The sequence below is a fragment of the Nerophis lumbriciformis genome, linkage group LG19 (genome assembly GCF_033978685.3).
Source record: "Nerophis lumbriciformis linkage group LG19, RoL_Nlum_v2.1, whole genome shotgun sequence".
Classification (NCBI taxonomy): domain Eukaryota; kingdom Metazoa; phylum Chordata; class Actinopteri; order Syngnathiformes; family Syngnathidae; genus Nerophis; species Nerophis lumbriciformis.
The window spans coordinates 19,959,125-19,985,189 of record NC_084566.2 but is presented as its reverse complement, the minus strand read 5'-3'; the positions used below and the strand labels follow the sequence as shown (position 1 = coordinate 19,985,189).

Here is a 26,065-nt window from a genome sequence, read left to right as displayed (position 1 = left end):
CACGGATATGGCCGCTACCTGGTCGCCCGCCACGCCAAGTGCGCCCACCTCCCAGTCGGCCACGAATGTGGCCATTCCCTGGGCGCCCGCCTCGCCTGCTGCAGCGGCGTTCCACTCGCCGCCGCCACCTAACTCTGCCCCGGTGGATACGGGGACACGTGGCCTGGCGACCCACCGCCATGTCCCCCTCCCGCCCTCCCATGACTCTTGTTGATATTTTCTGTTTTTGGACATCTGGGATCTGTCCGTAAGGGGGGATTCTGTCATGTCTGTGTGATCATGTTTTGTTTTAGTAATGTTCGGTTTAAATTTTGGACTTTTTGTGCACTTTTGTTTTGTTTTGTCACCATAGCAACCATTAGTTTCACCTGTCACGTCACGCACCTGTTCCACGTTTGGACTCATTGTGCACTCTTGTCACCATAGCAACCATTAGTTTTCACCTGTCACGTCACGCACCTGTTTCACGTTTTGAGTCACGCACCTGCTTTCACTAATCATGTCCATAGTATTTAAGTTCATTAATTTTCTGTTGTTCGTCCTGACGACATCCCCGCATTTATGCTCCTGCACACTCTCCACACCCTGATGACCCTTGCTACTCTTTTTTTCATGCCGGTTCCATGCCAAGTAAGTTTTTGTTTGTTAAGCCACAATTAGTGTTTTGTTTAATTGTTCATAGTTTCTGCCAATGTGCAAGTTTTGTGTTTAAAGTCTAGTTTTGTACCTCCGCCCCTGTGCGCGCTTTTCGTTTATTCCTTTTTTGATAGTTTAAATAAATCATGTACCCACCTTCAAGCCTTGACCAGTCCAGTTCATTTGCACCACGGGAGAACAAACCAAGCCATAGTCCAAGTTATGACAATATATATAAGAAATACTTGACTTTCAGTGAACTCTAGCTATATATATATATTTTATTTTATATATATATATATATATATATTATCCGGTGCACCCTATGGTCCGAAAAATACGATAATTGCACTTAATCAAGCCTTTTGTAAAATTCCACCCTACAAAATATGTATGATTTCGGTATCGGACAATACTCACGGCACCAATATCGGTTTCGTATCGGAAGTGACAAAGTTGTATGGGGACACCCCTATGGCGAAACAAACAAGTCAATACGGGAGACGCTAAACAGCACACTGGCCCTCTCTATGGCTGATGGCCAATTTGGGTTGCCGACTGTCATTAAGTGGTGATGGTGGCTTCTGCCGTCACACCAGTTGAGAACTACTCTCTGGATGACACTTTATCGCCATGTTTTTTTTTTGCAGCATCCCACCCACATAAAGACCTCCTCTCTCGTCAGTCTAAATAAAGAGGCTTCCCCAGCTTTTTTTTTTTTTTGCTGTTTTTTTATTGATCCTCAGTGACCTGTAGTCGATTGCACAAACTGAATCAGATAATTGAAGTCGGTGTCGAGCTAATTGGATTATTGCTTTCCTCCCGGAGAGACAAACGTGCACGGAGGTGGGGGGTTGTGGGGGTGTTACTACATTAGTAGCATCCGTCACAGATTTGTCATTTACCAGCGCCGAGGAGGAAGCATTGATTGTAAACTGTAGCGATAGCTATCGGTTAACAAGTCATACAGAGTTAATTTCATGTGAGTGGATTGGAAAACATGTCTGCACGTGTTTGAGCGATGACTAAACTTTTACCAGCGTCTTTTGGAATCTTATTTGCCTCTTCATGCTTTATGCAAATGAGAGCACTCCTTTGCATCAACATAATTAGGTAATTACAAATCTTTTGGCGACGAGCTGAAGCGTGCGCTACACAACGTACTGTACGCCGCTAATGAGCAGCAGACGCCAGCCACATCAGCATGTGTTCCAGCATATGTGGTGCCGCCAACCTCTTGTTTGGAGGAGACAGGTGACATTTATATGCATCTCGTTTAGATGTAAAGGAATAGAATAGAATGCCTTTTATTGTCACTATACACAAGTGCAATGAGGTGGGCGGGGGTAGGAGTATATTTATAGGTAAAATTAACTGAAATTCAAATATTTCTTATATGTATATATATATATATATATATATATATATATATATATATATATATATATATATAAAATAAATACTTGACTTTCAGTGAATTCTAGCTATTTATATATATATGTATGTATTTTATTATATATATATATATATATATATATATGTATTTTATTATATATTTATACATATAAATAAAATAAATACTTGAATTTCAGTGTTCATTTATTTACACATATACACACATAACACTCCTCTCTACTCATTGTTGTATTTGAAAGTGCAATGCTTTGCAGCCAGTAGCACAGCCATTGAAGGAGCGTAGGTATGTGCAGTGTAATATTCTGGGTTGGAGTCAATAACCAGGCGAGTTGACGAAGTTACGTCTCTTTACTTCATACTTCAGAACCGACTCCCACACTTGCCGTCAGGGTGCGCAATACAACGTAAACAGTTGGCCAACCAAAAAGTAACCACAGAACACTATAGTGTTCTGTGGTTACTTTTTGGTTGGCCAAGCGGACGTGACGACAGGCTGTCCTCACTCAGGTCCGCACGGACCTGGAGGGGGCGTGCCTTGAGTCTGGCTGGAAATCGGGAGAAATTCAGGAGAATGGTTGTCCCGGGAGATTTTCGGGAGAGGCACTGAAATTCGGGAGTCTCACGGAAAATTTGGGAGGGTTGGCAAGTATGGTCGCGAAAGTCAGTCTGGTCACAACGTAATTAATGTTCAATCGCGTTGTGCCTCTTCCTCCTTACACAGCTGGAAGTGCAACCCAAAAGAACAAAGTAAAGAAATATGTCTAACACTAGCACAGAAGTTGAAACACAACATTTAAAAGGAGCAGCCCTGAATGCGGACTTGCAGGCACTCACAAAACGTCTATGTGACTGTATTGGTCCCGACTGGGAGAATCAACACACCCACTAATTTAATCAGAAAAGGCATTTTTATATTGAAATATGTTTAAGCAGACTGTTTGTTTGTGTGTGCAAAGATTCCACATCTCTGATATAAAATGTACTAAAAAAAGCTCTGCAGACAGACACTTTATTTTTGTTTCTTTGTAGGTAGAAAAACCTTTTGTTACTGAAATAATCATTAAACTTGTTTTATGTGTTGGTACTAGGGTTGTACGGTATACCGGTACTAGTAAAGTACCGCGATACTAATGAATCATATTTGGTACTATACCGCCTCTAAAAAGTACCGGTCCCCCCCTCTTTTTTTAACGGGCATGACGGCGCGTTGTTGTCACGTCGAAACATTGTTGGTTTTACGAGCAGAGAAGCATGTTCGGCAACGCACAATCACAGAGTACTTACTTGTCTTGCTGAAATAAGCAGGGGCGTCCATGATAACGTTGCTTGGATGGCAACAGTATGTTACGCCAAAACCTGTATGTACCTTTCAGCATTAGTGGTGCCTGCACAGATGTGTAAGTTACCCAGGCCTTGGGCACTAATACACCCCATGACATATGCCGGCTTTTGAAATTTGCGACTATAACAATCCAGATGGTTCTTTTCCTCTTTGTTCCGGAGGACACGACGTCCACAGTTTCCAAAAACAATTTGAAATGTGGACTCGTCAGAACACAGAACACTTTTCTACTTTGCATCAGTCTATCTTAGATGAGCTCGGGCCCAGCGAAGCCACCGGCGTTTCTGGGTGTTGTTGATAAATGGCTTTCGCTTTGCATAGTAGAGTTTTAACTTGCACTTACAGATGTAGCGACCAACTGTAGTTACGGACAGTGGTTTTCTGAAGTGTTCCTGAGCCCATGTGGTGATATCCTTTACACACTGATGTCGCTTTTTTAATGGCTGAGGGATCGAAGGTTCGTAATATCATCGCGTACGTGCAGTGATTTCTCCAGATTCTCTGAAACTTTTGATGATATTACAGACCGTAGATGGTGAAATCAGTGAATTCCTTGCAATAGCTGGTTGAGAAATATTGTTCTTAAACTGTTGGACAATTTGCTCACGCATTTGTTCACAAAGTGGTGACCCTCGCCCCGTCCTTGTTTGTGAATGACTGAGCATTTCATAGAAGCTGCTTTTATACCCAATCATGGCACCCACCTGTTCCCAATTAGTCTGTTCACCTGTGGGATGTTCCAAATAAGTGTTTGATGAGCATTCCTCAACTTTCTCAGTCTTTTTTGCCACTCGTGCTAGCTTTTTTGAAACATGTTGCAGGCATCAAATTCCAAATGAGCTAATATTTGAAAAAAATAACAAAGTTTTCTTGTCTTTGCAGTCTATTCAATTGAATATAGGTTGAAAAGTATTTGCAAATCATTGTATTCTGTTTTTATTTACGATTTACACAATTTACTATTTACTGGTTTTTGGTTTTGTACCATCATGATTTATTTTTTATGTTTGCTAGTTTAAAAAAAATATTTAAAGTGTAAGGCACCAGAAGACTTCAAAGAGGTGCAAGCAGCTTGAGAAAAAAAACCCTCTAAAATAAGTTATAATTTTTAGTATCTCAGTGAAGGGATAAACAATATCTGGGGTGAGCTGAAACTCCAGAAAAGATGGCAAAACTGTACTGTGAATGAAACCTTATAGCTGTCTAAATACACATATATTGTCCTTTTCTATTTTTCAGAACAAGAGGATTCCTTCGAGTTCATCATCGTCTCGTTGACCGGACAGACGTGGAACTTTGAAGCGTCCACGTACGAGGAGCGTGAGCTTTGGGTGCAGGCCATCGAGAGTCAAATCTTTGCTAGTCTGCAGTCTTGTGAGAGCATCAAGAACAAGGTAAAAAAAAAAAGTGTGTGTTCATTTTTTGCACTGTCTTTCAAAACCCCCAGCCCCTTACACGCTGTCACACCTGGGAGGCTGTCAGACAGGTGCACTGCAGTGTAGTGTGAAAGGGGGATGTCTTATTAGAAGTGACAGGCACCACAGATAGAACCCGGCTTGTGTCAGAACGTTCTCCGCCTCATTTTCATACACGGTCTCCTCCCCCTCCCCCCTCTCTGTCTGTGATTTGGATCTATTTAAAACTGTTTTCCTTCTCTTCTCACTGATTAGTTCGCTGCGACTTATTCTCTCCCTCATTTCACCGCAGTCTCGATTAGGTAGCCAAAGCGATGCCATGGCCATTCAATCCATACGGAACGTGAGGGGAAACAGCTTCTGTGTGGACTGCGATGCACCAAGTGAGTACACGTCCTCAAGTTACATATTAGTCTCACTCGACACACGCAAAAATCAATAACGCTCCATTTTGATTGGCACTATCAGATAAATATTCATTTAACAATACGTTGTAGTTAGGGATGTGATTCCTATCACTGTTATTGTGACCAAAATGATCACAGTTATCATTATTATCGCGGTATTTTTAAATGTGCTAAACATTTTCAAAAAACACTTATACTGAAATATTTTAACCAGGTTTTATTTTATTTTTTAAACCCACAAACAATACATTTAACATGTATATACAGTACAGGCCAAAAGTTTGGACACACCTTCTCATTCAATGGTTTTCTTTATTTTCATGACTATTTACATTGTAGATTGTCACTGAAGACATCAACACTATGAATGAACACATGTGGAGTTATGTACTTAACAAGAAAAGGTGAAATAGCTAAAAACATGTTTTATATTCTAGTTTTTTCAAAATAGCCACCCTTTGCTCCCGGGGACCCCATCAAGTCATAAAAATGGGGTCCCACAGTAAATTTTTGGGGTCCCACTTTTTTGTATTCGTTTTGAAAACAAATGATAAATGTATGCATTATCCTGTTATATCTCACATTCTATATTGTGTTTTGGAAAAAGGTTGTCATAAACGTTACTTAATTCATTAAAAAAATAATAATACAAAAGAAAACACATTTTTATGCATATGTAATGTATTCAGTTATAAACATTCATTCACTTTCTTCTTTCCTTCATGGATCTAAACTTTACCGTTGCCGGTATTTCATACTTGCCAACCCTCACGGATTTTCCGGGAGACTCCCGAAATTCAACGGCTCTCCCGAAAACCTCCTGGGACAAATTTTCTCCAGAAAATCTCCCGAAATTCAGGCGGAGCTGGAGGCCACGCCCCCTCCAGCTCCATGCGGACCTGAGTGACGTGTCGACAGCGGCCAGCCTGTTCTCACGTCAACTTTCCCACAATATAAACAGCGTGCCTGCCCAATGACGTTATAACTGTAGAATGATCGAGGGCGAGTTTTTGGTTTCTTATGTGGGTTTATTGTTAGGCAGTTTCATTAACGTCCTCCCAGCGCGGTAACAACACAACAACATCAGTCACGTTTTCGTCTATCGTAAAGCAGTTCGTCTGCCGTAAACAGCAATGTTGTGACACTCTTAAACAGGACAATACTGCCATCTACTGTACATGCATATGTGACAATAACATCTAGGGCTTTTAGAGAGTGCAGTGCACAACTGCTATACTTTATATGTATATATATATATATATATATATATATATGAAATACTTGACTTGGTGAATTCTAGCTGTAAATATACTCCTCCCCTCTTAACCACGCTCCCAACCGCGCCCCCGCCCCACCCCCGAACACGCCCCCCCACCCCCACCCCCACCTCCCGAAATCGGAGGTCCAAAGGTTGGCAAGTATGCGGTATTTTATTCTATATTTTTATTGTAATATTTTCAGAATATGTTTGTTCTATTTTTGGCCAAAGTAAGACAAAGAACACAATCTGAAGTTGTCTTTATTTTTTAGTTGGCTGGATGACATCACTTCAGAAAATGTATTTTAGAATATTGAAACGTTAATAACTTAATAACTATAATAGTTAGACCAAAAATGTTTGCAGCACAAATGAATGGGACGAGTTTGGGGTAATTTGGACAAGGTGAGGGGCTGGATGACGTCACTAGTCAGAAAATGTATTTTAGAAAAAACGTAATGGCACAAACATTTGAGACAAGTTTGGGTAGATTTGGACGGGGGGAGGGGGGGAGGGGCAACTTCACACAGGTATCAAAGAGGTGTATTAACAGGTTGAATATGTACATCATGCAAACTGCAGTAGGCAGTAGACACTCACTATTTGTGGGGGTTACGTTCCGAGACCAAAAAAAAAAAAAACACAAGTAATTAAGACACCCATAAAAAATGTCTATATTTGGACACAGAAATGAAAAAAGAAATTATCTTTTTGGAGAATTGAAAAAAAAAAATCTGCAAACTTGCATGGCTGCTAGGGCTGCAGGGGTCCACGGTACACACATTATAATTGACCTTATGTTTGAACGAGTGGTTGAGAATCAGTGCTCTAATCAACTACATGGGCATTTAAACACCCTTCAATAGGATGTAGTATTCCACGAGCAATAATGAATATACACAATTGAACATAACGTATTCCAGGATGGTGGTCGACCTCCGTTTTGGGAAAAATGGTCCTTTGTAATGTAAAGGAAATGGAAATAATCTGTTCCAGGTAAGAGATGTGATCAGGACCGGGGATGATATTTGCTTTTTTGGTTTTTTTAATATTTATTTATTCATTTGATAGGGAAATCATAATACAGGTACTGAGAAACAGACACTTTTTCCCCTCCCCGCCCCAAAAATATAATTAAATTAAATAAAAAAAATAAAAAACAAACACCATAAACATGAGGTCCTTAAGCTACAGGGAGGCCTTGAGGGAAAACGGTCATTTCCACTCCAACAAAATCCTTCTAAAAGCTAGTAATGATGCAAAAGTTAAAAAGTTAAAGTACCAATGATTGTCACACACACACTAGGTGTGGTGAAATTACTCTCTGCATTTGACCCATCCCCATGTTCACCCCCTGGGAGGTGAGGGGAGCAGTGAGCAGCAGCGGTGGCCGCGCCCGGGAATCATTTTTGGTGATTTAACCCCCAATTCCAACCCTTGATGCTGAGTGCCAGGCAGGGAGGTAATGGGTCCCATTTTTATAGTCTTTGGTATGACTCGGCCGGTTTTCTCAAAGACTGTATGGTGGCTGCTCCTTTTTTGGAAAAGAGGGTCACTAAAAAGCCAAAGAAAAAGCTAAAGCTCCAGTGTGTTACGATGACTTCTCAACTGACGTCAAATCGAGTTTATAGGCAGATTTTTTCAGCACTTTGGAGGCCCAACAGTTGTATAGATGTCTTACTGGGTCAACAGCGTATTATCTGATTTTCAAGAACTTAAATGGTCCTGGTCTCGTTTTTTTTTTTTCCTCCATTGCACAGATCCAGACTGGGCAAGTTTGAACCTGGGCGCCCTGATGTGCATCGAGTGTTCAGGCATCCACAGGAACCTGGGCACTCATCTGTCTCGCGTGCGCTCGCTGGACCTGGACGACTGGCCTGTGGAGCTCAGCATGGTGATGACGGCCATCGGGAACGCCATGGCCAACAGTATTTGGGAAGGGGCCCTGGAGGGCTACAGCAGGCCTGGAAGCGACAGCACCAGGTGGGATTATTGTTTTTAGGCCATTTGCTCCTTGTAACTCTCTTCATAAACTGAAACTCAACTCTTTTTTTTTTCAACTCTGGTTCAGATAATACGTAAACTACTCCAAATGTGTTTTGGCTCATGTCAGCCAATTTAGTAGTAAGTAACAGGAGTGAGTTTTTAACATGGAATTAGCAAATACATGTAGTCATTTAATCTAAAAGCATGTTGACACTATTCACATTACAGTAATTCGATAATTAAAAAAATAATAATTTAGGTAATTTATCATTTTAGTCAGAGTTAAAATATCATCAAATATACAGAAAAATAAAGGGGCCTTCTTATGGCCGAGAAAGGATCTGTATGATACAACTTCCTGTCTACTATGTGACTTGTAAAATATTCCCCATATTTTATAGAGGTTCATGTGTTAAGGTAACAGGACTGAGTTTTTCAACTACAACATTTTTTTTTTTTAATTAGTCAGCAACCCGTGGCTCTAGAGCCGCGCGTCGCTCTTTAGTGGCTCCCTGGAGCTTTTTCAAAATGTTTGAAAATGTAAAAAGATGATGGAAAAAGTATATTTTTTGTTTTAATATGGTTTCTGTAGGAGGACAAACAGGACACAAACCTTCCTAATTGTTAGAAATTCCACTTTTTATGTTACACATGCTTCACTGATGAGAGTTATTGGCGAGTGCCGTTTTGTCCGTCTAATTTTGGCGGTTGTTGAACTCACCGTAGTTTGTTTAAATGTACAACTTTCTCCGACGCTGCCACAGAAAGACGCGTTTTATGCCACTACTTCTTTGTCTCATTTTTTCCACCAAACTTGTAGATGTTATTGACTTGTTGAAGATCTAATTAGGCATATTTGGTCAGTGCATGACTGCAAGCTATTCGATGCTAACATGCTATTTAGGCTAGATGTATGTACATTTTGCATCATTTTGCCTCGTTTGTAGGTATATTTGAGCTCATTTAATTTCCTTTACTTATGTCCTCTGTGTATTTAATTTATGTCTGCATGTCTCATGGCGCATTATCTGTATGTGATATTGGCTGCATTTCTGATAGTAGTTTGTGTGCTGGTATAGACCACCGCAAACGTTACCCAGCTTGCAAATATTGTAATGAACCCATTAGATTCTGGTGACTAGAAGAAGACAGCCTGACGTTTCCTTTAACTTGGACACACACATGCATACCTTTGGCCATTAGAAGCCAGTAATTTCCAGGAGTTATCTCACCCCCTGAAAAGCCTTCGTTTTACTAAGGTTTTCCAATGTTACAAAAATGTGTCGGATAAATATTACCTTTCAACATTTCTGTCAATGAAAATTTGCATCAGCCTGCGACACATAGTCATTTTGATAGTAGGCTAATATAGACACTTCCATTATGTGTTGCCTTCATTATAACACTTATATAAGACTTTTAAAGTCATTTTGATAGTAGGCTAATATAGCTAATATAGACACTTACGTCATGTGTTGCCTTCATTTTACCACTTATATAAGACTTTTAAAGTCATTTTGATAGTAGCCTCTTATAGCTAATATAGACACTTAAATCATGTGTTGCCTACATTATAACACTTATATAAGACATTTAAATGCATTTTGATAGTAGGCTGTTATAGCTAATATAGACACTTACATCGTGTGTTGCCTTCATTATAACACTTATATAAGACTTTTAAAGCCATTTTGATAGTAGGCTTATATAGCTAATATATAAACTTACATCATGTGTTGCCTTCATTATAACACTTATATAAGACTTTTAAAGTCATTTTGATAGTAGGCTAATATAGACACTTACATCATGTGTTGTGTTCATTATAACACTTATATAAGACTTTTAAAGTCATTTTGATAGTAGACTAATATAACTACTATAGACACTTACATCATGTGTTGCCTTCATTATAACACTTATATAAGACTTTTACAGTCATTTTGAAAATAGGCTAATATAGACACTTACATCATGTGTTGTGTTCATTATAACACTTATATAAGACTTTTAAAGTCCTTTTGATAGTATACTAATATAGCTACTATAGACACTTACATCATGTGTTGCCTTCATTATAACACTTATATAAGACTTTTAAAGTCCTTTTTGATAGTATACTAATATAGCTACTATAGACACTTACATCATGTGTTGCCTTCATTATAACACTTATATAAAGCTTTTAATATAGCTCTTTTAACGTTTTGGGTTGCCGACCCCTGGGTTAAGGAGTTACACAAATATTAAAAAAAAAAATATATATATATATATATATATGTATATATATATATATATATATATATATATATATATATATATATATATATATATATATATATATATATATATATATATATATATATATAACATTTCTAAGGTACTTAAATTTAAGTTTAGTTTTAGGAAGCAAGTCCAGGACACTTTGCTTAATAAAACAATTTATTTCACAGGTATTTATAGCGTGCCCACTGTTTCCTGAGGATATAAATGGCACTGGTGAAACAATATCTAAAATACTGTATTATTCTTTGCAACCAACTTCTATAAGTGTCAGCATGTTAGGCACCTATTATCTCATCGTATTATTATTTACATGAATAATATTTTCCCTCATTTACCAGCCGACTATAAATCATGCTAATCTCCAGTGTGACATCATTTAGCGCCTCCTTGCTAAATGTGTTGACCAGCTCCAAAACCATTAAGTTCCCCTCTTCACATTTAAGCGTTAATCAGGAAGAGATCTGGTGACGTAAACCTCCTCCGCCAAACCCTCAACAAAGTAAGCCCTCGTTCCTCTCCTCCTGCTGAGGAGATCCGCTAGCAGGATTGTTTGTTTCGCGATGTCAAGTGAGACCTGCCGTTGCAGGCTGACAAATGGCCTGCTTGTGTGGCTGTGCAGGTAATTAAGCACACCATTATGGTTAAACCCTAACCCCAGGAGCCGGGACCTGGGGGCCCTCGCCGGCCCTGTCACATATCCATCACCAGGGCCCGGGTCATCGCTCAGTCTGTCACAGTCAGGACTGTCTGCGGCTTCTCCCCTGCTGGCGTTTGGAAGTGAAGAAAAAGTGACAAGTTTAGTTCAGTTTTCTTGTTTTAAGAAATATTTTTAGAGAACAACAAATCAAATCAAATCAAATCAACTTTATTTATAAAGCACATTTAAAATTTACCACAGGGGTAGCCAAAGTGCACAATGCTGTGTATCCAAAAAATGTAACGTTTGTTTAAACCCTGATACGACAAATAATTAATCCTGCATTTCTGCATTAATTACAATATTGTAACTAGGGTTGTACGGTATACCGGTATTAGTATAGTACCGTGACACTAATGAATCATATTCTGTACTATACCGCCTCTGAAAAGTACCGGTCCAATGATACCAAAGTACAGGAGCATATCTAGTCGATAATACTATGATTACGTCGATATTTTTTGTCATCACATCTTCTTTCGTTTTTAAAAAATGTATATTATGTTTATAAACTCAGGAAATATGTCCCTGGACACATGAGGACTTTAAATATGACCAATGTATGATCCTGTAACGACTTGGTATCGGATTGATACCTAAATTTGTGGTATCATCCAAAACTAATCCAAACAACAGAAGAATAAGTGATTATTACATTAAAACAGAAGTGTAGATAGAACATGAGAAAGTAAGCAAATATTAACAGTAAATGAACAAGTAGATTAATAATGAATTTTCTACCACTTGTCCTTAATAATTTTGACAAAATAATAGAATGGAAAATTACACAATATGTTACTGCATATGTCAGCAGCTAAATTAGGAATTTTTGTCTTTGTCTTGTATGTTCACTAAGGACAAACTTGCAATAAAAAAACATATGTTTAATGTGCCCTAAGATTTTTTGTTAAAATAAAGCCAATAATGACATTTTTGAGGTCCCTTTTATTTAGAAAAGTACCGAAATATTTTGGTACCGGTACCAAAATATTGGAATCGGGACAACACTAGTGTAAATATGTGGGGACAAATAGAATAAAAAAATGTGCAAACCACGACCTGGTCATGCAAAGAGAAGCAATAAAAAAGTATTATTTTGTTTGTTATGGTATTTATGATTAATAACGTAAATTTCCCCCAAAAATTGTTCGCTGAAAAAATTTAATTTATTTTGTAACTCATTTATCCTAATTTTTCTGATTTATTATAAATCCACAATAAATTGTTGGCTTTCACGATAATAATTGTTTTATATATCATTTATTTATTTTTATTTTCTGCTGTCCTCATTGGAAATAGTAAATGTTACTCGATCATAAACAACAAAAATGGTGGCTGCCCAAACTTGAAATATTAGTGTGGATAGTCGCTGAGAATAGATCATTGGGTGCAATGTATAGATTGACCGTATTGGTTTGTTGACCCGGGTTACAAATTGGATATTTTCTGACTTCAACATAGGCAGAAGTGTCTTTTTTTGTCCGTCACAAAGGAGAAAAAAATCTTAAAATTACTTTAAAGCATGTTGAGTTGAGTTTGAGTTTGTTTATTTGGAACATGCACACATACAACATGACACATCACAATGTCCAGTTTCTCTATTCAACATGTTCGAAAAGGAGTAGGAAGAAGCAGAGCTTATTTAATCCTACCCCTTTTCTTTTACATAGCAGTTGCTCAAACTTTTGTTCACTTCCTGTTCTCAATTTAGTTCCAATATACTCCATAAGTAATAACATTAAAAATAAATAAATAATAATTAGTGAAGTAAATTATATTTCATATGATGAGATAAATAAGATTAGCTAGAAAATGAATGAATGGATGAAATAAATTGAGAATATTTATCATGGTTCTTCTTCTTTGTACTTTGTAAACACTTTGAAGAGTATCTTGAAGTGGATCATATTAGTACATTGTTTGATTTCTTTGCTTAATCCATTCCATAATTTACTTCCACATACTGATATACTGAAGGTTTTAAGTGTTGTACGTGCGTACAAATGTTTTAAATTACATTTTTCTGTAGGATTATATTTCTCCTCTTTTGTTGAGTAATCCATTTGTAACTTTCACAGACTTTTATTTATTACTAGAAATCCTCTTCAATGATGTCTATTATTAATGAACTAATGAGATACATGTTCCCTATTTATTCGTATTATCCTTCCGCATAACGTTCTGTATTTTGCGGTAAAAGATTGCCCGAATGCGAACCCAACACTTTCTGGAGTTCCTTCTGCAGTCACTTCTGCACTGAATGATGGCCTACAGTTATTTATTGAACGCTTTCTGCTCCAAAGTGCTCCATGAAAGATTATTGATGTTGATTCCTCCCGCTACCACTGTCAGTCCTCCTCGTGTCGCCTCGGGAAGGAAGCTCCTTCATTGTCTTAAGACTAAGAAAAAGAGAGGGGGGGGAAAAAAACGATCTTATCCCGGAGCAGCATCTCCATTATTTTTCCCTGTCAAACAATAAATCTCATTTGCGGCATAAGTAATCTTCAGACAAAGAGCAGCGCCTGTAAAGTGTCGCACGTGGCCACTGGTTAGCGAGAAGCGGGGTGATAATGTCGACTGGTGGCATCCACGTTACTCTTGTATTGTGTTGCTTTATCATGAATGATGAATTATAAGCAACTTAATGGGATTCTTTCCCTTTTCCACACCATAAATCCTCACCTGCGCGGCGTCATTGCGAGGATTTTTAATTGTGTCCCACTGGTGACATGCAGCAGCTTTGTGATTGCGCCCAGGCCCGCCGCACACGTGGCTCCCAACTCCACGCTAAACATTAGTGACACCTCATCTAAACGACTCAGTAACTACTTGAATATCAACTCGCCGTCTGATTGAATGTCTCCTGCAAGAATAGTTTTACCCACCGCCCACCTTTTTTACCCTGTATTTTGACGATTTGAACATGAAAGCATTCATGCACAATATGGCTTTAACTCATGATCATGAACACCAGTCATAGGAAGACAGGAATTACTGGTGAACATCAGGCTGGTTACTAATGGCAGGCATGTTTATTTATTAGCCTCAACTTGTGGGTAAAACTATTGGGACTCAGAGCCATTATTATACCTTAGAGCAGGGGTCGGGAACCTTTTTGGCTGAGAGGGCCATGAAAGCCAAATATTTTAAAATGTATTTCCGTGAGAGCCATATAATATTTTTTTTAACACTGAATACAACTAAAGGCGTGCATTTTTAAGTAAGACCAACATTTTTAGAGTATAATAAGTCTCTCATTCTTTTTAATAACATTGTTATTCTGAAGCTAACCAATAATAAATAAAATACTTCTTACCATTAATGCGACTTCTTGAACAGGTGCGGTAGAAAACGGATGGATGGATTCAAATGGATGAGAATGTTTTATATTTTGAACGTTTTTTTTAACACTGTGATTACCAGCGGAATTATTCAGTACTTATCCTGTTAAGCAATGTCATCTAAGATTTATCTTAGAGCCAGATGCAGTCATCAAAAGAGCCACATCTGGCTCTAGAGCCATAGGTTCCCTACCCCTGCCTTAGAGTATATACAAAACATAAAACCAGTGAAGTTGTTGTGTAAATCGTAAATAAAAACAGAATACAATGATTTGAAAATCCTTTCCAACTTATATTAAATTGAATAAACTGAAAAGACAAGATATTTAATGTTCAAACTGAGAAACTTCTTTTTTTTTTTGCAAATAATTATTAACTTAGAATTTAATGGCAGCAACACATTGCGAAAAAGTTGGCACATGAGCATTTTTACCACTGTGTTACATGGCCTTTCCTTTTAACAACACTCAGTAAACATTTGGTAACTGAGGAGACCAAAAGCTTTTCAGGTGGAATTCTTTCCCATTCTTGCTTGATGTACAGCTTAAGTTGTTCAACAGTCCGGGGGTCTCCATTGTAGTATTTTAGGCTTCATAATGCGCCACACATTTTCAATGTGACACAGGTCTGGACTACAGGCAGGCCAGTCTAGTACCCGCACTCTTTTACTATGAAGCCACGCTGTTGTAACATGTGGTTTGGCATTGTCTTGCTGAAATAAGCAGGGTCGTCCATGATAACGTTGCTTTGAAGGCAACATATGTTGCTCCAAACCCTGTATGTACCTTTCACCATTAATGATGCTTTCACAGATGTGTAAGTTACCCATGTCTTGGGCACTAATACACCCCCATACCATTACAGATGCTGGCTTTTCAACTTTGCGCCTACAACAGTCCGGATGGTTCGTTTCCTCTTTGGTCCGGAGGACACAACGTCCACAGTTTCCAAAAACATTTTGAAATGTGGACTCGTTAGACCACAGAACACTTTTCCACTTTGCATCAGTCCATCTTAGATGAGCTGGGGCCCAGCTAAGCCAGCAGCGTTTCTGGGTGTTGTTGATAAATGGCTTTCGCTTTGCATAGTATAGTTTTAACTTACGCTTACAGATGTAGCGATAAACTGTAGTTACTGACAGTGGTTTTCTGAAGTGTTCCTGAGCCCATGTGGTGATATCCTTTACACACTGATGTTAATTTTTGATGCAGTACCCCCTGAGGGCTCCATGGCCTGTAATATCATCGCTTACGTGCAGTGATTTCTCCAGACTCTCTGACCCTTATGACGATATTACGGATCATACATGGTGAAATCCCTAAATTCCTTGCAATAGCTGGTTGAGAAATGTTGTTCTTAAACTTTTCGACAATATGCTCACGCATTTGTTCACAAAGTGGTGACCATCGCCCTCGTTCCTTGTTTGTGAATGACTGAGCATTTCATGGAAGCTGCTTTTATACCCAATCATGGCACCCACCTGTTCCAAATTAGCCTGTTCACCTGTGCGATATTCCAAATAAGTGTTTGATGAGCATTCCTCAACTTTCTCAGTCTTTTTTGCCACTTGTGCCAGCTTTTTTGAAACATGTTGCAAGCATCAAATTCCAAATGAGCTAATATTTGTAAAAAATAACAAAAGTTTTCCAGTTCGAACGTTAAATATCTTGTCTTTGCAGTCTATTCAATTGAATATACGTTGAAAAGGATTTGCAAATCATTGTATTCTGTTTTTATTTACAATTTACACAATGTGCCAACTTCACTGGTTTGTGGTTTAATCTATTCCAGTTGTTAAAAGATCCCATATTATGCCCCCAGTAGGGCTCGAAAGTGTGACGTGGAAAGCAATGCATTGTGGGTCTTGCTGGACTCTGAACAGCTTATTTTCATTGCTGAAGGCAAGATTCTATCCTAAAGTTGTGTTATTTTCTTAAACAAGTTCAAAACATGGCGCGAAAGTGCGACATCACTAACCGCCACAATTGTGGTCATGATCGCTTCAGGGGAAAAAGGATTGGTTGAGATTTGTCTCATTTCCAGGGCAGAAACAAAGCCAAGAAAGAAAGTCTCTTTAGTGAGCTAATAAAGAGACGATGAATAGTCTGGATAGCAGCTGTGAGATGATCAAACATGACTTTTAACGCCATCACCTGGTACATTTTGGTTTGGTCACTGCATTTTCCCACTGGTAAGTTTGAATCAAAGTTTATTCTTATTCTGTTGCGCACGTAGTATTTCGAAGCATGTTAGCCTTAGCTGCGAAGCTCGCTGCGAGTTACGAACAACGTACAATATTTGGGAAAAAAAGTAATACCCCTATTCATGATCAAAAACTGAAAATACTTAAAATATTTCCCACATTAATGCACATGGTATTTCAGACTTGAAATGTATTTAGTTTGAAACACATTTCTCCAGGAGACACCACAGGAACGCGGACAGTTTCAAAAAGGCATATCCAAGGTTAAAACGATCTCCATCCACACAAATGTAGTTTCAAAACACACATTTGGTCCAATCAGAAGCCTGGAAAAGCAGCCACACTGACTTATGGTGCATTACACCTCTGTTATTATAATGTACAGCATCTTTAAAACCTGCCTGCACTTACACAGAGGCCTGCGAACATGATGAATCTTTTTTTTTTTTAATATTTAAAGCGCACTTAAGTGTCAAGTCCTGTTGACTTACCTCTGAAAGCACGAGTCGTTTCTTTCTGATGTAAAATTCCAAGGTCTTGCAGACACCTAAAGTTGGTTTGTCCGTCAGCACTTACTGAATTGACTCTCTGAAATGTTTGGCCTGTACAAAAACTGACTCCGTTGACGATCGAGATACAACAACAATGGCTACCCAACTCCCACAATGCATTGCGAAATCACGTGCCCTTTGGAACCCTATTGTGTATTGGAAGTGTTGGGCAAAATCTAGCTTTGATGTTCAATTTAGGCCCCTTCTACAAACCCTGTTTCCATATGAGTTGGGAAATTGTGTTAGACGTAAATATAAACGGAATACAATGATTTGCAAATCATTTTCAACCCATATTCAGTTGAATATGCTACAAAGACAACATATTTGATGTTCAAACTGATAAACATTTTTTTTTTTTTGCAAATAATCATTAACTTTAGAATTTGATGCCAGCAACACGTGACAAAGAAGTTGGGAAAGGTGGCAATAAATACTGATAAAGTTGAGGAATGCTCATCAAACACTTATTTGGAACATCCCACAGGTGTGCAGGCTATGATTGGGTATAAAAACAGCTTCCCAAAAAATGCTCAGTCTTTCACAAGAAAGGATGGGGCGAGGTACACCCCTTTGTCCACAACTGCGGGAGCAAATAGTCAAACAGTTTAAGAACGACGTTTCTCAAAGTACAATTGCAAGAAATTTAGGGATTTCAACATCTACGGTCCATAATATCATCAAAAGGTTCAGAGAATCTGGAGTAATCACTCCACGTAAGCGGCATGGCCGGAAACCAACATTGAATGACCGTGACCTTCGATCCCTCAGACGGCACTGTATCAAAAACCGACATCAATCTCTAAAGGATATCACCACATGGGCTCAGGAACACTTCAGAAAACCACTGTCACTAAATACAGTTTTTCGCTACATCTGTAAGTGCAAGTTAAAGCTCTACTATGCAAAGCGAAAGCCATTTATCAACAACATCCAGAAACGCCACCGGCTTCTCTGGGCCCGAGATCATCTAAGATGGACTCATGCAAAGTGGAAAAGTGTTCTGTGGTCTGACGAGTCCACATTTCAAATTATTTTTGGAAATATTCGACATCGTGTCATCCGGACCAAAGGGGAAGCGAACCATCCAGACTGTTATCGACGCAAAGTTGAAAAGCCAGCATCTGTGATGGTATGGGGGTGCATTAGTGCCCAAGGCATGGGTAACTTACACATCTGTGAAGACACCATTAATGCTGAAAGGTACATACAGGTTTTGGAACAACATATGCTGCCATCCAAGCGCCGTCTTTTTCATGGACGCCCCTGCTTATTTCAGCAAGACAATGCCAAGCCACATTCAGCACGTGTTACAACAGCGTGGCTTCGTAAAAAAAGAGTGCGGGTACTTTCCTGGCTCGCCTGCAGTCCAGAACTGTCTGCCATCGAAAATGTGTGGCGCATTATGAAGCGTAAAATACGACAGCGGAGACCCCGGACTGTTGAACGACAGAAGCTCTACATAAAACAAGAATAGGAAAGAATTCCACTTTCAAAGCTTCAACAATTAGTTTCCTCAGTTCCCAATCGTTTATTGAGTGTTGTTAAAAGAAAAGGTGATGTAACACAGTGGTGAACATGACCTTTCCCAACTACTTTGGCACGTGTTGCAGCCATGAAATTCTAAGTTAATTATTATTTGCAAAAAATAAAAAATAAAGTTTATGAGTTTGAACATCAAATATATTGTCTTTGTAGTGCATTCAATTGAATATGGGTTGAAAAGGATTTGCAAATCATTGTATTCCGTTTATATTTACATCCAACACAATTTCCCAACTCATATGGAAACGGGGTTTGTACACTAACCGGCTAAGGTTATCTAGGGTAAATACCACCTAACCTTATCCCAACGCGACCTAGTACGCATGCACGTAAAAAAATGCGCGCGTCATAGTCACCTCTGACCTGGAAGTGTATCCTTACCCTGTGTTTCAATGTAGACTATTGCCACATTTCTTTTAACAGTAAACCTTGCTTGCCTCACCATCAGCAGCTGTTAGACTATTGTAGTGAATCACACCTGAGCCGTCATACATGAATCATATCTTTAATGGACGTGTGAAAGTAAACAATGTGATAAAGAACATTTTACAACAATCAATCTAGGGATTGAGATATCTGGTCAGGACACTGTGCTTGTAGGCTGAAATTGGTGGTGGTACTTGACGGCCGCAACCACTTCATGGCTTCACAGTAGTTATGGAGTACAAAACTAGAAGTCGACATACATCTTGGTCAATAACTGATAGCCTGCTTCGCCAGTCCAAATGCATTCGCTGTTTTCCGAAGTACTCCCTCGTCCACGGGAGCCCGCATTCTCGTTGTCTCCCCTTTGACAAAGGGACGAAGTATTTCGCTAAGTAGAATCACAGCTGACCTGGACATTCGAAAGTTCTCTTGCCGTTCCTGTGGCACAACACACTCGGTGACTAACATATCCCACCAGGCTGCCATTCTTCCAGGCCTTATCCAAAACCGTCGCTCAACATTGCTATGTTGCCGTCCGGGATGTGTTGTATCCGAAATAGCTGCAATCGCGCATTTCCTTCTTTTAAGGTATTCATGTGTGATTTCCACACACGTCTGTTAGGAAGCTGGCTGTAGCGCGTTCTTTCTGACGTCACTTCCTGTGTGGAGCGCGGTCATTCTGGCGTCACTTCCTCTCCGAACTCAGTTTGTTAAACGATCGATGAGTCCATACTAAGAGCCAGAGATTCAAGAAATACACATCGCACTTACCCGTGTAAAAAATTGTCAGAGGAGGGGGACCTTAATTGCTGATTTAGTGTGGCTGAAACAGGGCTTAGGCTGAATAATTATTCGTTTAAGGAGTTATAAGGCTTAGTGTAGACATAGCCTTAGACTGTGAAGAGTTTACTGCTAACACCTTGTTTGGTGTGTCTGTAGCTTTAATGCCAACGTGCTGTGTTTGCCCAAGCCTCTGTCTGACAGGGTGTGTGACTCTAAGAAGCCATATCGTGCGATTTATCCACTTTTTGTTCCTAACCTTAATGACAGTTTTGGACTTGTGTTATTCCTGTGCTTTGTGTTTGTCTTATTTCCGTTCCAGCGCTCTTGTTTTCTTGTTTCTACTTCTTGTGTGTTTTCATTTCCTGCCACTTTATCTCTGGTCTGAGCGCTGCCTCCCTCACCTGTCCCTGGTTGTCTATCAGGTTGCTTCTTAAGTCTGCCCTTTATACCTGAATAGGGCTGGATCATGGTCTTCTGGCTACGCTACCTCGACAGGTGCTAGTTTTCTGTGCACTACCACACTGCAAAAAGTCAGTGTTCAAAAACAAGAAAGAAAAATACAAAAATGAGAGGTATTTTATTTGAACTAAGTAGGGATGTCCCGATCCAGGTTTTTGCACTTCCGATCCGATACCGATATTGTTTTTGCATTTCCGATCCGATACCGATACTGACCGATACCGATACTGGCCTATCCGAGCATGTATTAAAGTTTAAAGTTATTTAGCCTACTTAGTTGTCAGAATCATGTTGAAACGGGTTTTAGTACTCTTGATAACAACTAGCCAGCTGAATTAGGTGAGTTTGAATAATACACAATGGTTGGTAACAAGAAACTGACCTGTTTATTCAAGGATAAACACAAAATAGACAAAATTATACATGACAAACAGAAATGGCATCATTGAACTAGGGCTGGGCGATATGGCCTTTTTTTAATATTGCGATACTTTAAGGCCATATTGCGATACACAATATATATCTCGATATTTTGCCTTAGCCTTGAATGAACACTTGATGCATATAATCACAGCAGTATGATGATTCTATGTGTTTTGATTGATTGATTGAGACTTTTATTAGTAGGTTGCACAGTGAAGTACATATTCCGTACAATTGACCACTAAATGGTAACACCCGAATAAGTTTTTCAACTTGTTTAAGTCGGGGTCCACTTAAATTGATTCATGATACAGATATATACTATCAGATATATACTATCATCATAATACAGTCATCACACAAGATAATCACATTGAATTATTTACATTATTTATAATCCAGGGTGTGGAGGGGGGCGCCTGATGTAAGTGTAAAAAAAAAAAGCCAAAAGAGTTTGATATGAGAATAAATCTAAAGTTAAAATATAGGGTAGAAATGCACCCATTTGCAGGAAATGTAGTCTTGATTTTCAAAATGTTCTTTCAAGGCTTGCATGTCTACATTAAAACATTCTTCTTCATACTGCATTAATATATGCTACTTTTAAACTTTCATGCAGAGAAGGAAATCACAACTAAAAAAATCACTAATTTTTTCATACGGTGTTGATGTGGAAATTTTTGCCTGCCTCGGCATTTTGATGGTGTGGAGTCTGGACGTGTGGCACCGAATGGAGATAAGCGTCTCGACAGACGTCACAATATTTGAACAATGATGACGAAAACTGTTGTCTCTGTCGTGTCCGTGTGTCGAAAATTGTTGTGCACTTATTTTTTTATTTGATTTTGTGCGTGGCATAGATTTGCCGTGCGCAGAGGACGTTTGAGCAGGCGCGCACCTTAGCGGCTGCGCTAGCATCACAGCTAACGTTAGCCATGCCGCTACCTCGCTCTCTGCTGGGAAAGGACGTATACGTATGTGACGTATGACGTGACAGTATGTGACGTACGACGTGACAGTATGTGACGTATGTAAGAAGGTGCGCTCGCTGTCTGTGAGAGGGAGACACAGGAAAGAGTGAGAAGAGCCTGTCGTGTAATGCCAGCAGCTAAAAGCAACTGCGTGAGAATTGTAGATGTGTTGAAGGTGTGCTGGAAAATGCGGAACGGAAATTACAGAGCAGCAGAAAAGTGGAATGTATTATTTAAATAGGTGCGTTGGAAAACACAGACCGGAGTTTTTTTTAAAACTGGATCTGGATCGGCATTTTCCCATGCCTTGCCGATACACAATTTTTGGCAAATATCGGCAGCCGATCCAATCCAAATATCGGATCGAGACATCCCTAGAACTAAGCAAAATTATCTGCCAATAGAACAAGTAAATTTGGCTTGTCAAGACTTTCCAAAACAAGTAAAATTAGCTAACCTCAATGACCTCAAAAATACCTTAAAATAAGTATATTCTCACTAATAACAACTGTACTACTATATGAGTACGCATTTTCTATTGTTTCATTAAAAATAAAACAGCAAAGTTCATTTTGTCATCTGTTTTAATTATGAGACACAATTGTGTTAAAGTCATGATTTTTTTTTTCATGCTTGAAATAAGAAATTATTACTTTAAAAAAGTAGTTTTATACTTGTGAGTGTTGATGACCCAGCTTTGCAACAGTTGATATTCTAGTTTCAAGCATGTTTTACTCAATATAGGTCATCAAATCTCAGCAACAAGCTGTAATATCTTACTGAGATCATTTAGGACCAGAACACGTAAAACACTCTAACATAAAATCTTCTTAGTGAGAAGAATGATCTTATCAGACAGAAAATAAGCAAATATCAGCCTTATTTGAGATATTTAATCTTACCGTATTTTCCGCACTATAAGGCGCACCGGATTATAAGGCGCACCTTCAATGAATGGCCTATTTTAAAACTTTGTTCATATATAAGGCGCATCGCATTATAAGGCGCATAAAATAGACACTACAGTAGAGGCTGGGGTTGTGAGACCTGTTGTGGCTCAATATTGGTCCATATATAAGGCGCACCCGATTATATTTTGAGAAAATTGGAGGTTGTTAAGTGCGCCTTACAGTGCGGAAAATCTGGTACTTAGATTTCAGTTTTTGCAGTGCAGAGCTGCACGTCGTCTCCTGTCTCTGCATCCTGGGGTGACGTTGCAAGCAATGCTGCAACGTCTGTCGCTGATTGACGAACAGTAGGGGCTTTATTACTATAAGATGTGTAGCGAAGCATGCTGTTTTCCATAGTTGAGGATGTATATACTGGGCAGACTGATCTAGCTAGGGGTGGGTCCAAATGTCTTGCTAAAATTAGAATTAGAGTTACCCAAGAAGATTTACTTGTCCCTTCGTTTTGACTGATATGCTGCATCTGTGGCAGGACAGGACATCTGATGGGTCTCTCTCTCTCTCTCTCTCCAAAGTCAGCGATGTTGGAAAAAGGGAGTTGTTCTTTTAATTAGCACCCGCCAGTCGTCATGTTTTGCACGCCGCCTCTAATTGCTTGGCGAGTTTGTGCTAGAAAACAGCAACACACTACTTTGACAGATACTGTGGGAGCAGAGTCTACACCGAGAAACGCGGGCAGCAGTTCCTATTAGGGGGTGGAGATATCCCAGAGGGTGGACCGAGCGCGGACGGCTATCCCTCACTCGACGCGGCCCTCTCACTGTCACCCTCCGTGGGCTCCGTGCCACCCCCAGGCCACGGGCGGGTAATAGCTCTGATGAGAACCCTCCACTTTGTTTCAGAAATAATTTGCCACTCCTGCCGCCTGCAGGGGCCGCCAGGTTATAAAAATGAATCACCCCGCTAACCTCTCCAAACTTGGGCCCCGCCCCTCCTTGCTTCTTTAACCCGTTCACCTCCGCCGATTCCAAAAGGATTTGTCTTGTGCGTTCTTAAAAAAGATGTGCTGGAAGTCTCATGAGAGCTTTTCTAAGAGTAATTAATTAAGATGAATGAATGAGGCACTCTGTCTAAATCCAAGCCACAGGTCAGTAATTAGCCCCGTGTGGGAGAAGGACACTAATTACCCACATAACCTCAGAGCCAGGTAGCGGTGCTACAGGCTCAACTTCTTTCAAGACGTGAGAAAGAGAGGCTTGTGTCCTCGTCCGGCCCCCCACCCTCCTCCACTTTCTGGGAGTCATGGGTTCATCAGGGGTTAACAGCATGAGCGTTTAAGGGTGTTAGTGTTGCTGGCACAAAAACACGGCCACTCCATCATGGACGAGTGTGACAAGCTCATTAATGTCACAATATATTCAACTCATCCGTCTGGCCGCCCCGGGCTCCCAGGTGCTTGCGCCTTCGCTGAGCTCAAGACACAACAACCTTTTGAGTGTGCGGCGCAGGCGGGTACATCTGTTCGCTCTCCAGCGAGAAAGCAACGACTGCGCCACCTGTAAAAAAATAAATAAAACGTCTTAGGTGTAGAGATACTGCATACACGAGATCTCACAACTCCTTCAGAGAGAAATTTTTTCTGACCATAGGCTGCACCGGGTTATAAGGCGCAGTGCCCGGGTCTATTTTCATACAAAAGGCGCATTAAAGGAGTCATATTATGATTTTTTTAATACATTTCAAACACTTCCTTGTGGTCTACATAACGTGATGGTAGTTCTTTGGTCAAAATGTTGCATACATCAGTGTTTTTCAACCTTTTTCGAGGCAAGGCACATTTTTTTCATTTAAAAATACGGAGGCACACCAATTAAAAAACGTTAAAAAATTATACTCCACCAGGTCGTCGTGCCTTATTTTGAGTTTGTTGGTGTTTTCCTGTGCTTTAGTTATTGTCTTGCGCTGCTATTTTGGTGGCTCTTCCTGTTTTGTTGGTGTTTTCCTGTAGCAGTTTCATATCTTCCTTTGAGCGCTATTCCCCGCACCTGCTTTGTGTTAGCAAGCAAGGCTATTTAAGTTGTTGCTATCCTTCTTTGTGTGGACATTGTTGATTGATTTGTCATGTATGGATGTACTTTGTCGACGCCGTAAGTTTTTGCTGTCGTCCAGCATTTTGTTTCTGTTTGCTTTGTAGCCAGTTCAGTTTTACTTTCATTTTGCATAACCGTTGCCTTTTCCTTTCCCGTTTGTTCATTTTTGGTTTAAGCATTACAAACCTTTTTACCTGCACACTGCCTCCCGCTGTGGTCAGCACATTGGGATCACAACAAACCATCCTTTGTCTCACACGACACATTCTGACTTTTACAAAGCAATTAACTACCTGCTGCCACCTACTGACATGGAGTACTATGTGGTTACCCTACCGAGTTTTACACAGCACAGACATTAAGCAACGGCACATTATTGGCAGATTATAATTATTGATTTGCAAAAAAAAAAAATTTGGACCAATTAGGTGAAGTTGCATAATTTCCCACGGCACACCAGACAATATCTCACGGCACACCAGTGTGCCGCGGCACAGTGGTTGAAAAACACTGGCATAGATTATGTTTTACAGATCATCTTCAAGCCGCTTTCTGGCCATCTCTTTAGGATGAACCGTTTTGTTGGCGATCTTATTTACGTGCCGCCCCTTCGACAGCGTCTTCTCCCCGTCATCTTTGATGTAGCGGTAGTTTTTAATGCTTTCGTGACAAGTCCATTGACAAATATAAGTTAGAACTGTACACTACTTTATATTACAAATGGCAACAGCGGAGGATGAAAGTCCCATATCGAGAAGATAGAGAAAAAGGAGCTTATTGACTACGGTGCGGACTACAATGGTGGACGCGTGCAAATTTTCGGGACTTCTGCAGATCCCAAACACACATCAGCAAGTCATCATCTCGGAGGTGTGTTTGGGCTCCTTATCAAGTTTTGGCTCGGTTTCCTAAGGCAGTGATT

General features: G+C 39.7%; 1 protein-coding gene across 5 annotated transcripts in view; it reads left to right on the top strand.

The window, feature by feature from the left end:
* The window catches only part of agap3 (ArfGAP with GTPase domain, ankyrin repeat and PH domain 3), a 402,421-nt gene that overhangs the window by 348,526 nt on the left and 27,830 nt on the right, over positions 1-26,065 (top strand). For all 5 annotated transcript variants that reach the window (XM_061979365.2, XM_061979364.2, XM_061979366.2 and 2 more), the window contains 3 exons: positions 4,634-4,788; positions 5,102-5,192; positions 8,235-8,457. In XM_061979365.2, the coding sequence (XP_061835349.1) occupies positions 4,634-4,788; positions 5,102-5,192; positions 8,235-8,457 (469 nt within the window). The remainder of the gene's footprint in view (positions 1-4,633; positions 4,789-5,101; positions 5,193-8,234; positions 8,458-26,065) is intronic.